General features: G+C 36.4%; 1 protein-coding gene and 1 long non-coding RNA gene across 7 annotated transcripts in view; both read right to left on the reverse strand.

Annotated features, from left to right (window-relative positions):
* Positions 1-2,858: 2,858 nt before the first annotated feature.
* On the reverse strand, positions 2,859-5,397 carry LOC139044767 (uncharacterized). Its single transcript, XR_011501874.1, has 3 exons — positions 5,259-5,397; positions 4,614-4,792; positions 2,859-4,284 (listed from the first exon to the last, which is right to left on the reverse strand). It is a non-coding gene; the product is annotated as an uncharacterized lncRNA (long non-coding RNA).
* Positions 5,398-6,720: 1,323 nt separating this feature from the next.
* TRPC3 (transient receptor potential cation channel subfamily C member 3) overlaps positions 6,721-18,642 on the reverse strand; it is a 69,555-nt gene continuing 57,633 nt past the window's right edge. For 3 of the 6 annotated variants that reach the window (XM_070504704.1, XM_070504703.1, XM_070504702.1), the window contains 2 exons: positions 10,044-10,116; positions 6,721-7,600 (listed from right to left, as the gene is read on the reverse strand). In XM_070504704.1, the coding sequence (XP_070360805.1) occupies positions 7,458-7,600; positions 10,044-10,116 (216 nt within the window). In that variant the 3' untranslated portion in view covers positions 6,721-7,457. Of the gene's footprint in view, positions 7,601-10,043; positions 10,120-18,642 lie in introns of all 6 variants that reach the window. The other 3 variants (XM_044767284.2, XM_044767283.2, XM_044767282.2) reach the window with 1 other exon arrangement.

An 18,642-nucleotide genomic window follows, 5' to 3' on the forward strand; every position in this document is an offset into this window, starting at 1 on the left:
GTATATGTTTTGAAATATATGAAGAATTTGGTCCAAAACAAGTGGTAGTTTTTGAAAAGTTAGTTACAGTGTGGAATGTGGCTTCATTATGAAACATCCCCCAAATCCCATTTGTTAATATCACCACGGATTTCATCAGAAAAGTTTTGAAGTATTGTAAAGCTGTCAACCTCAGAGGTGGATACAAATTTTGCAAAATTCTAATTTGTGCTTAGAATTTTAAGCACTGGCAACAAATGTCAGTTGTTTTCCTTGAAATGATACTTTCCCTTCTTGAATTCACAAGAAAGTGTATACCAAATATCTAGGTCTGAATAATCCTAATTTTAATGTCAGTCGTGCTTTCAAAAGTGTTCCAGCTAGCAACTCAAATAATCACGCTTTTCCTTGAGACAACTAATATACTTCAGTATTCAGTAGAAATGCTTTATGCATATAATTCCCATGTGATTACACAGAATAGCAAAAAAGATATGTACTCCAGAGTCAAGATTGAAAATTAACAATTTTTACTGCTTCACAAAGGACGTTTTTATATGAAACTTTGTTTCCTGCCTATGTGTGGCAGGAAGAATACAGTGACTACTACTACCGTTTGAGCCACTGCTTTGATTCATGCTTAAGTACCAGCAGTATTAACCACCATTGCTTTTGTGCCATCAGTGCAAATGTCAACACACTGAAAAAGGCAAATAACATTTTAGTGTTTTGAAGATAGTTTCAAAATCACAGAGCCCCTGAAAAGACCTCAGGGAACTTCAGTGTGACCCGGGTTCTGACTGAGAGCTGACATTCCTTGACTCACTTCCGTCAGTCCTTCCTTAGTGCACAGTGCTCTGCCTAAAGATGCACTACAGATGAACAAGATACAGCTCCTTCCCTGATTTCTGTGGTCTACTCGGGGAGAGTTCACAAATGCTTGTGAAACAAAAATTAAACCCCCGAAAAGGGGTGCTTCTTAGGAAGAGAGATTTTTTCCTACAGAGGATCTGAGGTTTTGACTAGCTACCAGGATGTTCCAGACAATTCTTTTCAGAAAAAAAATTGGCTAAAATAACTCCATATTAAAATAGACAACAATGCCTGAAGATGGGTTAGCTGTGTAGTAATTTGGGGAGTATATCAATTTAGACTCCACAAAAATACAGATAAATTTTAGAAGTAAATTGCAATATAAAGCCACAGAGGGGATAGAAGAAAATAGAATTGTAGAGAGTTTAGGGAGTTGGAAGGTGTATTAGTTTGCTTGGGCTGCCACAGCAAAGTACCACAAACTGGGTGACTTAAACAACAGAAATTTATTTTCTCACAGGTCTCACAGGTAGGAGTACAAGATCAAGGGGTCAGCAGGGAACCAAATCAATCTTCAGATGCATCTCTCCTTGGCTTGAGACGGCCGTCTTCTCCTTGTGTCTTCACATGGTCCTCCCTCTGTGTCTGTCTGTGCCGTAATCTCCTCTTCTGATAAGGACCCCAGCCATATCGGATTAAGGCCCACTCTAATGACCTCATTCTGCCTTAATTACCTCTTTAAAGGCCCTAGCTCCAAATACAGTCACATTCTGGGGTACCAGGAGTTAGGATTGCAACATATGAATTTAGGGGGATGTGATTCAGCCCATAACAGAAGGGAACTTGCCTGATCTTAAGAGGGATAGAAGAAACCACAAAGAAGAAAACAGATATGAAAAAGAAATATTAAACATTTCAATATGTCACAAAATTTTAAATATAAACAAAAATTGGGGAAAGTAGAATATCTTTATAAATAGTTTATGTAAATTAAGAAAAAAGGACATACTATGATTCCAATAAACAAACACGTAAAAACATGAACAGAATTCACAAAGAAAGTGGCTATTGAACAAACATACAGAAACCTATTACTTCACTTGTAATCAATACAAGATACCTTTTTATTTTGCCTTTCAAAATAGAAGAAAGATTTAAGTGAAACGACTATATGTTGTAGAGACAGCATGTGCTCATCAACTGTAATGCTTTAAACTGGTAATAAAACCCTTTTCAAAAGCAACTTAGAAATATGTACCCAAACCTATAAATATGTGATTATATTTTTAACCCATAACCCCAATTCTGGATATTTAGTCTAGGAAAACATCACAAGAAGTCATAATTGAGGCACTACTTAAGATAGGGACCTAATTGTCCAATAATAGGGGAATGGTGCATCCACTTTGTTGACTATTATGCAGCCACTGGAAGTGAAAATAATGAAGGCTGTGTAATAATGCGGAAAGTATTCAGATGATAATAAAAACAATATAAAATTGTGTGTATACTATGATTACAATTGTAGGAAAGGGTTGTTAAGAAATATATCAAAAAAATTTTAGTTGGTTGTAAACTGAAGGATTATAAGCTTCCCCTTCCTGTTTTTTGTGTTTTCCGTAAGATGTCTGCATTATTTTAAATAAAATTTTGCAACTTAAAAATAAAATTTTTACAAAATAAAATTAAAAATTAACTAAGAGATTATAAGAATCTTTAACTCTGCATAGTTTCCAGAGTAGGCAGGGTTCTGATAAAACGTTATCTATGAATTTGGATACCAAATCTTCCCACTGTCTATTTTCTTGTCTCCCTTGTCAAGACTGGCAATACACATTAACGACTTAAGGAAAATGGTATTGATATCATTATTGCTATGTTTTTGCCTTATAACAAACAAATCAAAATATTGAAAACTTGGTGAAGTGGGCAGGAATTATCTTTTTAAAAATGATAAGTATGAAAAGTATTCAGGGCTGAGTGAAATCTTAGAAACCATTAATCCAACGTTTTCCCTTTTTGATTCAAAACCACTTTCATAGTAGTATATAATGTAGTAGAAATGTAACTTAGAAAAGGTATTTTATTTTATATTGCTATATTATTTAAGGCAGCATTAAAAAACTCATCTATACAATCTTTACAATATTGTAATAAAAACATATACTGGCAAGGCTTCTTTTCCATTTAACAAGTAATGCACTCACTGTTTATTTTACCTTAAGTTAATTGTGTAAAAGAAAAGAGTTTGTTTGGAAGATCAAATTTATTTTAAAACATTGGAATGAGGCTATGACATAGCATCAGAAATAGATGAAAAGAGCTTGTATAATATGATATGTGGAATTCTTTCATTTTGCATCTAGAAAAGGCAAGTGATTTATTATTTTTTAAGCATTGTGTTTTGTTTCTAAATGATTAGCAAAGGTTTCAAACTACTAATTTTAAGCATTTCTCAAATAATTAGCGGGGGGACTTTTTATTCACAATAAATGAAATGCAAAGTTAGACAAAATTGCCACTATATTTTCTCTTTTTAAACACATTTTAAGGTACTAGAGACATCTTGGTGGGCTACATTAAAAAAACAGAAAATAACTGCATCTCAGATATGAGAAAAATCGCCTGGAGACAAATTTACAGAATTATCATGCACTTCAGTAACTTATAACCTATGTTGTGGTCTTAAAGAAACCATGATGAGTATAAAGTAAACAACTTATGACTAAGAATAAAAGCAATTTAAATTGTATTAAAGTTAAAACCAACAGAGCTAGAGGTGGTCAGCTGAGTGAATGAGTCATGAGTATACATTGGTCTCCACTAACGTGGTACCAGTTTTGAAACTGTCAAACTAGTTTTAAAAAGAAAAAAAATTAATAAATAACCCTTTTAGATTGATTTTAAAAAAGAAGGACATTGAGAAAGAGATCATGACCACCTCGGATGATGATATCACCTGCTAAAACACTTCTATGATGCCCAGAGACCAGGAACCTGTCTCTTATGCTGTTGCTATAGGAGATTGAACAAGGTCTCAGACCAGAGAAGTTAAGCGATTTGTCCCAGGCCACAGGATTAAAAAGCAATGTGCCTTCAGTTCTCTTTAGATATTGTCCATTAGACACTTGACCTTCCCATTTACAAAAGCTGCTTTCATTTGGCTTAAGCATTCAAAATCGAAATATTTTGGACATGATTGGTAAGACAGTTATCCTACATTGTACTAAATTTGCTTTTAATAATCACAACATATTTATGTCATTTCTAAGTTTTCATAATGCACAGAACTCTTTGAAGATATGGGATACTATTTTGCATAGTTCTCTATTTTATTTCAAGTCTATGAATCCATGCTTCTCAACATATTGTGAGTTCCATCAAGTGAAGGGTCTTCAGTAAAGTTAATGTAGAAGCATTATAAAGTGCCAAATTTTTTAAACAGTAAGCCTAAGATGCAATTTGAGTGTTGCCGCCTTTCCTTTTTCGTATCTGTAACAGAAAAAGAAAACAACTAAGACAACAAAGAAGTCAAAAAGTCAGAGATATTGGACTTTGATAATCCTCTAATTAATCATAAACACCTAAATGTCTTTTTCTAGATGAGTTGTTTTTTGGTCCTGCTAAAATGCTCCCTTCTCCAAGTTGCACCATCAACTTCTTTGAGCTTTGCTTTTAAGCCCAATATGCCTGTTAGGACAGTGAGTGGGGCAATGACTTGCTGGCCCAGAGCTATCATTAACCTCAAAGAAGTCTTAATTCTGACAGAAATCGCCTAAACTAATCCTCACCTCGCCTCTACTTTCCACAGTAATACTTACGTCTTAGGGTGGGTTTCCTAGGAGCAAATCCTAACAAGATTTGGATGCTGGGCTGGCCTGGTGGCATAGTGGTTAAATTCATGCACTCCATTTTGGCAGCTCAGGGTTCACAGGTTGGGATCCTGGGACCCACACTGCGGATCTACACACTGCTCATCAAGCCATGCTGTGGCAATGTCCTGCATACAAGATAGAGGAAGATTGGCACAGATGTTAGCTCAGGGACAATCTTCCTCAAGCAAAAAGAGGAGGATTGGCTGCAGATGTTAGCTCAGTGCCAATCTGCCTCACCAAAAAAAAAAAAAAGATTTGGATGTGGTGATTTATTGAGGGAATGCTCTGGGAGAAAGGGAGGGACAGGAAGTAGCATAAGACAGGAGAAGAAGCTAAACAAAGATTTGGTCTCAGCTGGAGTCTGGCTTCATTCAGCCTAATCCCCTCCAGAGCTTTGGAATATGAATTGCACCAGAAAGTTGGCCCTACCTTGAGACAAGGGACCAACCTTTTGTGTCTCCACCCCAGGCAGTTGGTCATTGATGTGGGGAGGGGGAGGCATAGCACCCTGGGTAAGGCTGCTTCCTTTCAGCTGTGGGCAATTCCCTGGGGAAGTGAATAGCTGCAACCTGTTAAGGAGCCAACACTCACAGTATCTGAGAGATGCATGCACTGGCCCATTAAAGGGCATCTGAGCAGGGCATCAACAACATCGATAGCATCCACCACACCTTGGCATCACATGTCCCTTCTTGACAACCACCTAGAAACTATGAAGAAGGGAAAAATGAAAGATCAAAAACACACCAGTTTTACATAAGCCTAGTAAAGAAAGGAAAAACAACCTATGTTGAAAGCTCTACATTTGTGGGAGGCATGGACTAAAAATCAAAAAAATAATGTATGTACTCACATGGCATAGATGCTGTGAGATTTATCTTCATTCAAGTCTCAACTGATTCTTCATTCAAGAATGTCCCATGCTAAATCTGACACTTTTCCTTTCAATATTTTTCCAACCCCAATTAGGAATATTACTAAATATTCTGTTCCATCGATAGAAACAAAAATTTGCACACCTGGAATCCTAGACAATACTGTAAGACTGAAAGTATTGTTTATTATGGAAACTCCATGTCTTTACTGTTTTAATATAATATGGTAACATATAACAATGAAAAAATTTAATGTTTATTCAGTTCTGAGGCACAACATAAAGTCTGAAAAACACTGAAGACCAAATACTATTAGCATAGCACAAAAGTCAATGAAAAATTCTACAATGGTAGCAAAAATGTATAAAGTTCTTTTCTTAATTTAAGTCCCTAAAAGTAGAAATTAAGAAATAATCTCTAAAGAGCTTTACGTAGTTCCATTTAATGTTCTTCATTTCAGTCTTTGTGTCTAGAAAGCCTTCCCATGTGAGAGAACTGACTTTTAAAGTACCATGTATTTGGTTGGTTTTTAGGACCCATAAAACTATCTTTGAGCTATGATCACAGTTTGTATTCCTGTAAGACTTGACAGGAACAGACGGAAGAGCGTCAGGATGTGAAGCATAACTCTATGAGAGATTTAAACCCAGCTAGTTAAAAAAAATACTTTGACTGTTTGATGGTCTGTGAAGAGATGAGAGAACTTACCTGCCTGTGTCTTCTTTCCTATTAAAGTCATGAGGCACTGCGGCTATTACCAGTATTCAGCTCAGTTATATAATAAGTTGGATACAGATACTCCCCAATCTATTTTGTGTAGACAGTGTAACTGAAATGCTTTGATAAGAAAAAGGATGTCAATCATTGTAAGCAATGACGGCAGGAGACGCCTCAAAGGGAAATGCAACACACCTGGTGATGCTTGGCCCTGCCTCTCCAGGTGCACAGCCACTGCTCTTTCCTATTTCTTCCCATAAGCAGACCCTCCAACACTTAGAATGGAGCTAATAGGGGGCAAGAGATGAAGTCAGTTATTGATATCTTCCTTAGCATTAAAGCATCAGAGGCAGAAATTAGGAGGTTATAACAAAATAACAACCCTGGGTAACCCCCAACTTTAAAAAACTCACCACCCCTCTGATGAAATTCACATTACTAAAACAGAACAAATGGAAATCTAAGACAGAAAGCGAACAGTTTATACTTTAGAAAAATCTTTAATGTGTTGTTTTGAACAATTCTATGAAACCTAAGTATGTAATGTATTTATATTTTCTATTAATCCATTTCATTGTTAAATTCTTCATTCAGGGCTCAAAGGTTCTAGGATTATCAGTGAAGCCAAAAAATGCTAAGAAAATCTGACCAAGTGATAGTTGCTTGGAAAATTTCTCCAGTTTCTTTTTTAAAAAAAATCTCTTTAGCACTTGGACAAGTATGCTACATAGTGATGGCCTTTTCATTTTTATTTGTATTTTGTTGGCAGTTCAGTTGGTTTCAACAACATTTATTGAGCACCCACTATGTACCAGGTTCTTTACTAGATGCTGGAGACACAAAGATGAATAAGACATGGTCCCTGTCTGCAAGGAGCTTACGGTCTCTTGGAGGCAAACAGGCAGTGCAAAGACAGAGTTTATTCTAAAATGGACAAAGATGTCAGTAATGTAGTAATATTGGGGCTTTAAATACAATGGCATGTCATTGTTTGTAATTGTCAAGGCAGACAATTAAAATGAAGACCATTTGCATGTGATAAAACAGTAAAATCATTAAGACCTAACTTTTAAAGATTCACATGATAAAGGTAGTTAATCTAAAAATTTACACCATAGTTTTTCAAGTATTTCACACTTAGAAAGATTATTGCCCACATTTGTGCTATATAGTCAAAGCCATAATTCCAGGTTACTGATCATTCACATCTCGGCATGCTGGGATTCAGTTTCTCACTGAGTTTATGAATCAGAACGGCTAATTCCTCAGTTGCTTGGCTCTTGTCCTCCAGAAGTTCATAACGAAGGCTGGAGATATCTTGCTTGATTTCCTTTAATTCACCTATAGCATTTGTATGAAAAAACATGTAATTGGTCATTTGCTCTTTGGATTTAGAGAAGAACAAACCGTGAAATTCATACAATATTAATACATTTGCCTCATGACATCTCCAAGGTAGTTATTGTAGATTTTTCCCTTTAAAATGTTTAAGAAATGTCTGTCTTTAAAAACATCCTGACCTTTGAAAAAAAACTATAGAAAGAGTCCAGCTATGTTTTTAATAGTAAAATTCAGCAGAAATATTGTTCTGTGTCTCAGCCAACTTTTAACACAGCATGATTTCTCTGTTAATGATCTAGGAGCAGGGTATCTCCTTTCTGTCTCTAGGGAGTCCTTAGGTGCCCTCAGCCATCAGGGTTGACACCTACATAGATCATCCCCCATTGCTAGGATGGAAGGGAATCCTAGCAAAACCAAACTACTAAAAATGAAGCAGTGTATTTAACAGGCAAACACTCACATGGAAGAAGGAAATTTTAGGTCAAATTTGAAGTAAGGGAAGGGAAGGAAAAAGAGTAGGGGTGTTTACTAGGGAAGGCAACGCTAATGAACATGGAGTCAAGGAACAAACAGACTTGTTTGTAGGGCACAGAGGATGGATGCATAAAGAAGTAACAAGCAATGGTGAAATTAAGGAGTTCAGAAGTGATACCACGGGCAATGTGCACATATATAGGAGTCTCCACAAGGAGACTTTTGGCTATTAAAACACAACCATTCTCATACTTCAGCTTGGCAGTATTTTGAGCACATGGAGATTGCAATTAAAAACTGGATTCTCTTGTAAATGACTGAAATGTAGATAAACCATTGACCTTGAAAGATTTGGGGCAAGAATTTATCTGAATCTAAGCAATAATTCTTCAAATCATTGGTATTTTAACAGCTTTTTATAATAGAATCACATGTAAAACATATCCTTCACGATATTTCCTGGTATCTTTATGATGCTTTAAAGTGTAATTTCTATGTTCTTTTATTATATTCAAGTGAGCACTTTTTTATTTTAAGGAATTGTAACTCTTCCTCAAGAACACATGCAAAACATTTGCAAATTTCTTTTGTGGCGGAAAAAAAGTGCTTCTTCCTTTTGCATATGGCAATATAGAGGGAATAAATTGATCTAATTTGAAACCACACGGCCAGTCATTGACGGAAGAAATGGATTCTCAGTATCATATTTGGACCATAAGCCCAGCGGGCCCCCTTTCACCTCCCTCCTGCCATATCCTTCTTGCCTGTTTTTGAGTTACGGGGAGACTACATACTCAGTGTCGTATTTAGTCTACCAATACAGGAAACGCAAATTACTCAACCTCTTTGGACTTTAGTTTCCTCATTTTATTAAATAAGAAGGTTAATATATATGATACACTTTCTTAGTTAGAAGTTTGTTCAAAACTCCAAATTCTCATTGACTTGTCTTCCTCTGTCGTACAAGGGCTCGGAAGATGCTCCTTGTTTTTGATGCTATCAAGGCCATCGAATTTCCCCCATCACTTAGCTGTTTTTCTTTTTTTCAGGGGGGTTCTGATACAACTGATCATATTTCCGCTTTCTAAACTACAACCCCATTCTAATCCTGTCCTCCTGAGACTGTTTCTAGGTCACCATTAGATTTTTGCTGGTTCTCACTCACACATTCATAGATTTCTTTTCTACTTACACACACCATCAGACTGACTGAGATTTACAAGTGATTCCCTGCATCAATCAAGCAACGGCTTCAAAGCCCATCAGTAGTTTTACTTAGTTTAGCTCTTTCTTCTCTTCTCAGTGCAGACAGACGCAGTGGCACCTCATTGGTGTTGCAAGCTGTAATTTCTATTTTTAAGGCAATTTATTTCTCCCAGGTTGATTTCTTTCCAACTCTGGGTCTGTGCTTTGGCCTACCCCCCAGACTTTGAGGGAAAATTGTTACAGTCCAGACAGATGATCTGCCTGGCATATGCCTGGAAAAGTAGGCATGTTTAAGTAAGGAGTCAAGGAGAAAAGTGAAAGGGAAAAGAGAAATACCAGATGAGAAAAATGGTTGAGAGATTTTTATTCTGGACAACAAAGTAAAGAGTGGATTCTGTTTGAGCCAACCATTATTTACCTGCATCTCTGGAAAAATGTTAACACTCATGTGAACTCACTGAAAAAGAAGTGAAACTACCTACTCCCTTATGTAATAGGGACTTAAAAAGCTCCCAGAAAGAGGGCAGTCTTTACATTTGAAGAAGCAGTGAGTAGAGATAAACTGTCTCTGATTGACATTTTTTAGTAACTGTTTCTTTAACAAGATAGAGTTACAGAAATGTAACATAAGATTCTCCTGTCAATCTTGGAGGAACCCAAACTGCTACCTGAGACTGGATTTCTAAAGTAGCCTTCAATATAAAGTTTTCCAAGTTCATTAAGTTATTTGTAAAGGGATGTTTCTCAAGTTGGAGATGCTTACCTTCATTAACTTCATCATTTTCTTTGTCTACTTGTGCTTTCAAAACATACCGTTTTATAAGTCTTTTCATTATCTGCTGTTGGGCAAAAAGAAATGTTTGTATCACCAATGATACACATAAGTAACCTGATCCTATTCTCCAAAGAGCCTTACATACCTGTAAAGCAAACCACTCAGGGGAGAGAAATTTCATATAACTATTTACAGAAGAATCACCCAGATTTCAGAACTTAACCTTTTCCACCTTCTATCGAGACTTAATGTATAATCCACAAACTTCCCACCCTCTAGTCCCAGAATGGAAGAAGCTTTAAAAAAAAGTTGGAAAATTTCAATTCATTGTTTCTCTTCCAACTAATGATTTCTCTTTAAGGTTTGTTGACACTACATTATCATCTATAGACACTACCTTATTTCTCACTGTTTAAAAAAATATATGAATATATGCTCAATACAGAGAATTTGGAACAGAGAACAACAAGAGAAATAAACAAAATCATCAATTATCCCACCATCCAAAGATAATCACTGCTGTTATTTTGGTGTATTTCCTTCCAATATCTTTTCTTTAATTTTTTTATATATATACTAATTACTATATTTATTACATTTTATGTTTTCTAAATTCCATATATTCTGTTATATTGTATTTTTTTCCTATAGCAATATATATTGTGACTATATTTCAATCTAAATAAATGTTCTTACAAGATAATTGTTTATCCACATGGAAAAAATTAAATTGGAGGCCTACTTCATACCATGTACACAAAAATTAATTCCACGTGCATTTTAAATGTGAAAGACAAAGCTTTCAAATCCTTTAAAAGAAAGTATAGGAGAATATATTTATAAATTCAGGGTAGAACCAGATGGTTTTTAAACAAGATAAAAAAATTTTAATTACAATAGAAAAGACTGACAAATTCAACTTCATTACAATTAAAACTTCATTAACCTTCCTTTATAAAGATACCATAAAGAAAGTGAAAAGGCAAGCCATAAACCAGGAGAAAATATTGGCAATACTTATAACTGATAATGAATTTGGATTAAAAATATATGAAAAGTTTAATTCAATAAGAAAAACTCAATAACCTAATAGGAAAATGCGCAAAAGCATATAAAACAACCTCAAACTCTTTTCTTGGGGAAATACGAATTACAATTAAAAGAAGATACAATTTTATATCTAAAAAAGGAAAAAAATTAATAAATCTTATAATGCCAAGTGTTGGAAAGGATATGGATCAATGAGACCTTTGTACCTTACTGCCATGAGTGTAAATAGACCACTCTGAAAAACAATTTGGCGTTATCCTTTAAAGTTGAACATTTGCATATCCGTTCACCCAGAAAGTCCATTCCTTGGTATAGAGTCTAGAGAAACCTTGCACATGTGAACCAAGAGACATAAATGACAATCTTGTACAAAATAGCAAAAACACTGGAAACAATGTAAACAAAAACCAACAGGAGAACAGACAAATCATGGTATGTTACACAATGTAATATCATTGCGTTCACTAATGAAATTAATTAGTGAAATTAACAAACCAGAGCCACACACAAAATTGTGGATGAATCTTAGAAGCATAAATGTTGAATGAAAAATTCAAGTTGCAGACTTCATGAAGTATGAAACTATTCTTATAAAGCTTAATAATAAGTAAATCTACATAATGCATTTTTAGGACCATCTATATATGTAACATATAGATTTGAAAAGAAAACCAAGGCAAGAAGAGGAGAAATCCAAACTTCAGGATAGTGATTACCTCTTAGGTAGAGGCAAGGGAGTGGGTTAGGGAGGAGCAGCTACCTAGAAGCAACACAGATAATGTCATCATTCTCAGGAAGGTGGTGGCTTTACAGGTGTGCATGTAATTATACTTCATAATTTATCATGTGTTACACAGATTCTTGTGCATATATCAAATATCACATTAAAAAGACAATAAAGGAAAATTTGTTAAAAGACCCGAACTAAAACACAGTCATAGTGAGAATGGAAAACATACCTCAGTTTTAAGGAAGTAGAAATTATGAACCTAAGTAACTCATTAAATGGCAAGGTCAAGAGGGAGGAATCTAGGATGATGCAAAATGTCTGTCTCAGAGAATAATGACAGATGAACAGGGAGCCCATGCCATCAAAAAGGAAAAGCCTATTTCACCAGTCATGGTAAGATATAAAACCTGTTGAGTTGTGTGCAGTCTAGACTCCAGGACAGACGCACAGCTGGGTGGATCTTAGCCTGGGCTCATTCATTCATTCACCAAATATTTACTGAAAGCTAACTCTGCACCAGGTATTGTATGATACAGGGGATACAACAGAGAACACAGTCCTACTCCAACAAAACCTCATGGGAACAATTCACTAGGATGAGTGGACATATCAGGAATATAATTAAGTTTAGGGAACAATGAAGGCAGAGTCCTATAGAAAGAAAATACAAAGAATGTATATCAGCTAAAAGCAGCTTGAAAGGCAGCAATACAAATCAGTGGGGAAGAAAAGACTATTCAACAAATAGTGCTGAGACAATGGACTATCCTGAAGGGAAAGTTAAAATTAGATCTCTACCTCACACGATGTCCCAACCCGCCCCCCCCCCCCGAAAACAACCAGCCAATTGGACAAAAGATATAAATGTGAAAAGCAAAAACTTTTAAAGGAATAGAGAAATATTTCATGAAAAAGCTAACAGAAAGGATAAGCCATAAGGAAAAGTCTGATAAATCTGACTATATTAAGACAATTTAAAACTTTTATGCAAGAAAGGATACCAATGAAATGTAACCTTGTGTCAAATGGAATTTTTCTTGCTGTTCTGGAATTGTCGATAAACTCAAAACTGATGACAAAGGATGCTAAGTACCCTGTGGTCTAAGACAAAGTTGCCGCCAGCAATTGGGCCTCCTCCCTAAGGGCTTACTGAGAATCGGACCAGAACTGAACTTACCACCTACCTTCTCTTCACCCTGCATAAGGCAAGGACTGAGACATGGGAGGGATCATGGGCTTTGGGGGCAGAGAGGTTATTCTCTCCCTTCCCTGTGCAGTAGAGAGGGGGTGCACCTCCTCCCCAGAAACTAAGGGAAGGGGGAAATCCAAGGCAATCACTCACAGAGATCAGCATTGCCTAAAGGAAAGGGAGCTTGGCATCCTACTCCCGATTAAATGTCTTTTCTGGCAGACTTGCTGACCTGCTTCTGGTAATTAAGTCAAGGACAGAAAAGAAGTGAAATAAGAGAGAAACAGCTATTGGGTCAACCCATACTTTCACTATTTGACAAACAGATAAAATTTTCCACTATGTTGGGTGGAATACACATCAGTGGGAAAGAACAGTCTATTCAATAAGCGGGGCTGGGACAATGGGCTGCCCTCGTGGAAAAGGTGACAATTAGATCCACACCTCAAGTCAGAGCCAGATCTCTGCATCTGGGAGCAGTGCAAAAGGGAAGCAGCCCACCTGCCTTTCAAACCCTCTAAGCATGCCCCGCCCAGTCGGAGGGGCAGCACTTTGGTGCCTGCTACACAGAGGACATCACAATTTGGTCTGTGTTAGAGCAGTAGTGACAAACAACAAGGAGGAAACTGCAACCTACAGTTAACGCAAGTGAAAAGATGTTTGTTCTTTGGCTGCTGCTTCCTCCCACTCCACATGGCAGATCATCAGCACCCAGGGAGCGAGCAGGGGGAGGTAGCTACCAAGCAGCCACAGCCGTCGTCCACGAGAGTCACAGGAAGGTTTAGGTGTGCTAGGGGTGAGGAGGCGAAGAGCGTTCAATCTGATTTGGAGATTTCAGTTTCAGAATAAACTAGCTGTCTCTTTAATTACAAAAATGAGACTTTCTAACAACCAAAAGTCACCGGAAAGTTATGGTGTCTTGACAAGACATTGTCAAGGGATCTCCCATGCAGCAGAAAAGAGAGGAGTTCCCGCTAAGACAGTTAGCGGGAAATTACTAAAAATAAAATCACTTTCATACATTTACAGCCCGAGATTCCTTAGTGAATTCATTACATGAACTTGAAAGATAAACCAAGGAGCGAGAGAAGTTGCTCGCAAAATGTACGGACAATCAGTATCCAGAATATTACAGAATTTTGACGTCAATAAGGAAAAGATAAACAGGCATGAAGAATTAGAAAAAGGAATTTAAATTCACAAAAAAAAGAAACCTGAATGACCAACAAACATATCAAAAGATGTTCAACCTCACTGGTAAGCAGAAAGAGTAAATTACTATAATAAATACCAATTCACACCTCTAAGTTTAGCAAACTCTTTTTCTTTTGAAAAAAATTCAGAACTATAGAAAAGTTTAAAGTAAAGTAAGATTAATAAAGAGACTTTTCATCTAGATTCACCAATGTTAGAAACTTGCCACATTTGCTTTATCTTGCTCTCTGGGTATATTATTATATTGCTAAAGCATCTGAAAATAATTTTCAGATATCATATCCCTTAATACTTGTGTGAGTACCTTCCAAGAATGAGACTACCCTCTTATATAACCATGCTACAATGATCACTCTTTAGAAAAATTAACATGGATCAACAACTATTTAATACATAGCCCATATTCTGTCTCATTTCCCCAGTCAAGGATCACATGCAGCCTTTAGATGTCATGTGTCCTTAGTCTCCTTTAATCTGAAACAGTTCCTTGGTCTTTCTTTCTTTCTTTTTTTTTTGAGGAAGATTAGCCCTGAGCTAACATCTGCTGCCAATCCTCCTCTTTTTTGCTGAGGAAGACTGGCCCTGAGCTCACATCCATGCCGATCTTCCTCTACTTTATATGTGGGACGCCTACCACAGCATGGCTTGCCGAGCGGTGCCATCTCCGCACCTGGGATCCAAACCAGCGAAGCCCGGGCCGCCGAAGTGGAACATGCGCACTTAACCACTGCACTGCTGGGCCAGCCCCCCAGTTCTTTCTTTCTCTTTCAGGATGCTGACATTTCTAAAGCATATAGGGCAGTCATTCTGTAGTTTGCAAAATTTTTTTAAAAATCTGTTAATACCAAGTCCTTGTAAGAACACTGGGAAACTCTTGTACCCCGTTACTAGAAATGGCAATTGAAATAACCCCTCCCAGGCACATAACCCAGAAAAACTCTTACAAATGTGGAAAAGGAGACATTTGCTAGGATGTTCATTGTAGCACTATTTGTAACAGCCAAAAATGAAAAATAACTAAATACTCATCAAGAGAGGAATGAATAAACAAAAAAGGTTTATTCATACAATAGAATATTAAATACAGTGAGAATGAAAAACAAGATATACATGTATCAATATAGATAATTCTAAAAAGCATAAAGAAAAGTGAACAAAGCAGAATATGTAACATACTATTTATTTATGTATACTTCAAAAACACATAAAACTAGTACATAAATAAATGAGAAGAACACACGTGAACTTCAAGATAGTGAAGATCGCCGGGGAGGGATGAAGGCTAATGTAACAGGGTAGAGATATTTTAGTTGTATCAAAAATTTCTTAGAAAAAAGGTCCAGAAAGGAATATGGCAAAATTTTAATGTTTATTAAATCAAGATGGTAGTGGCATAGACGTCTAATAGGCTATGTGTGATATCTTTCTGTGTTTGAAATAGTTCTTAACTAACATTTAAAATGTAATAAAATAAAAATGATTAAAATGTCCTAATGAATAGGTTTTTAATGCTGCCTAGCAAATTGATGCGCCTCACTAGCCTGGGCATTTACTCCATCTTCAGCAGCAACAGCCCTTCAATCATGATAAACAGACGAATATTTTTCACTTTTACAAATAAAGCTTTAAAAACTTCAGCTGGTAGAGAAACTGAGAATAACTCAGGGCTTATAGGGATCTTATTTAGAATCATTCAGAAATGTATTATTTAGAAATCCTATCGCTACAAAAAATAAAACTTCTTAAAAATTAAAGCGAGGCAGAACGGGTTTGGACTGAAAAAATCCCTGAATTTGAACACAAGCCTTTATTTATTAGCTGAGTGAACTGAAGGTGCTTAAACTCTCTGTTTCCATTTCCTCACCTGTAGAATGGGAGTAATAAGAACTCATAAGTTCTTGTGCAGATTAAATCATCAAACGCATGTAAAAGCTTAGTTCCTGCTTAGGAAAGGCTGGCTCTTGTTCGTATTATTTATAAACATCAAGTTTGAAGGCTAAGATATTGCTATCCACATTCCCTAGGATAACACTTTTTTAAAATGTCTATTTAGCATTATCTGAAACTATGCTTAGAAAAAATCTATGAAAACGTACATTTACTGCCAGAAAGGAAGATGATAGGAAAATAAAACATTTTAAAAATTCATATAGAGCTCAGGTCCCCTAGAAACATCTTGTACAAAGCCACTCAGATTAAATTCCCTCATTGAAGGGAAAATAGATAGACATATTCATCTCCATTTCATCTTTAACCTGCAGGGAAAATTATGGTTACAGGCTTAAAATTTTCCCTTCAAAATTTGGTGTGTATTAAGCTTTCCATGTATCCCACAAAAATTTTCACCTTAATATTTATAGCTTAAATATATTTATCCACCACTGCACTAAGTTTAGCTTCTCTACAAGGCAAGAAGACATGTGATGTTGAACTGAAATCAATTTCCCCACACAGGACACAAGCTGGTAATAGTCTGTCCCTTAGTTCATGTTGGAAAGGTAATTCATGTGAATTTGAAAATGACGTGCAGCTCAGAGAATGGGCAAAGGGTAGCCATTTCCATCCTATTAAACATCTTGTCTGGTGAACCCAAGGCAGTTTTGTGTAGCAGTTAAGAAAGCGGGCTGCAAGAACAAACTGCCTGGATTTGAGCTGTTACTCCATTATTTACAAGCTGTGGAACGTTGGTGGCTTAATCTGTACAATGGAAATGTTAAAATCCATCTTGTAAAAGAAATAATACAGGTAAATTACATAGTAGGTGCTCAATTAATATAACTTATTCTCTCATTATCATTTATGCTTCAGAAAAGCAAATCTTGGTCAACCAATCTTAATGATAGTACTATAGGCAAGGATGATGAAACTCGTACATGATCAGTAAAATTACCACTACAAATAATACCTTTACCTAAATTTCCAACTGATTCTCTAATCAAAGCCAGTACCAAAAATTAAATTGACCAATAAGAGATTCATCCTTTTTCCCTCTTGGTCAAATTGCTAACTAAAGCAAGAGAAGTCAATAGATTAACTTCCACTTTTCACAGACCTCCGGGAATTATCCAGATTTCTTGGTATGATCCTGTGAATCACTGTTTAAGGTAGACATTGTCACTCTGTAGAGCAGACTGCGGATTTTCTCTGTCCAGGACGTGGAAAGCCTAGATGGTAGCTACCTCAAACGTTACCTCTTGCAAACAAATCTAAGTTTATATCTCAACCCTCCATTAAGACTGGGAGAAGGAATGAGATGTGAGCGGTTGGATATGTGGGTATGTCCTTCCTTCCCTAAGGTGTCAAAGCTTTTCTCTTCACTTGCTCATTTTCAATGATTCGAATTCAACTAATAATTGTTAAGCAATCTATCAGGTACTTTTGCATTCACTTTCTCATTTAATCCTACACAGAAGCTAAATTTGACTGTCATCACCAGGTTCTATAATACAAATATTAGCAATCCATAAAGTATGAATATAAGGTAATAAGACTGATTTGGACAAAAATAAAGAACCCAGAAGTAGACAGTGGAATTTTAGAGAGGGAAGGGACCTTAGAAGTCACGTTTTTCATATTTTCATACCACTCATTGAGACAGATGGCCACTAGGCAGCCTCTGAATAAACATCCGTGATTTAGAGCCTGCTACTCGTTCCAGACAGCTGGTTTAATCTGTTTTTAGACAACTGTCGCTGTTAAAAAACAATTCCTTTGCATTGTGCCAAAATCTGCTTCACTGTACCTTCTAACCACTGGGCCAAGTTCTGTTCTTCAGAAAAACAGAGAATAAATTTCCTTCTTCTTCTACTTGATCAGCTTTCAAATATTCCCCTCCTCTGGGTTTCACTGGGTTCCCATACCATTTTATTTATATCTCACCTATATCACATAGCCATATCACAGGGTTGTGCGAATGTTCACCTACTTTTTTCCTTCCTTCCTTTCTTCCCCACCTCAATGCTGCCCTTCCACTCCAGGAGAGATCCTTGAAGGAATGGATTGTATCTTTTGATGGGATAAATGAAAAGCAATAAGAAAAGTTAATATATATTGAAGTATAAGAGGAAGTCATTTTGGTTTAAAACTGATTCAGCTTGACCTTGTTTTTCCAGAATGGCCTGACGTGGACTGTCCAGCACACATTCTACATCTGCTTTAAACATTTATGGTATCCCAAAGCAAAGAATGCTGCCTTTAAAGATAGGGATGAATATCTCCCCCACCACATCAGCATTTCTTTAAAGGTAAGCATTTCTTCCCAGAAACTAGGGTCAGAGTGGCCTGCTGTGTACATCTTGTGACTACTGACCTGCTGCACACAGCAAACACCTTGTGATTGTAGTAAAAAGAAAAAAAGGATTTCTGTCATATTTGATGTTTGTTCCTTCTTCCAAAATGGCATA

The sequence above is a fragment of the Equus asinus genome, chromosome 3 (assembly GCF_041296235.1).
Source record: "Equus asinus isolate D_3611 breed Donkey chromosome 3, EquAss-T2T_v2, whole genome shotgun sequence".
Taxonomy (NCBI): domain Eukaryota; kingdom Metazoa; phylum Chordata; class Mammalia; order Perissodactyla; family Equidae; genus Equus; species Equus asinus.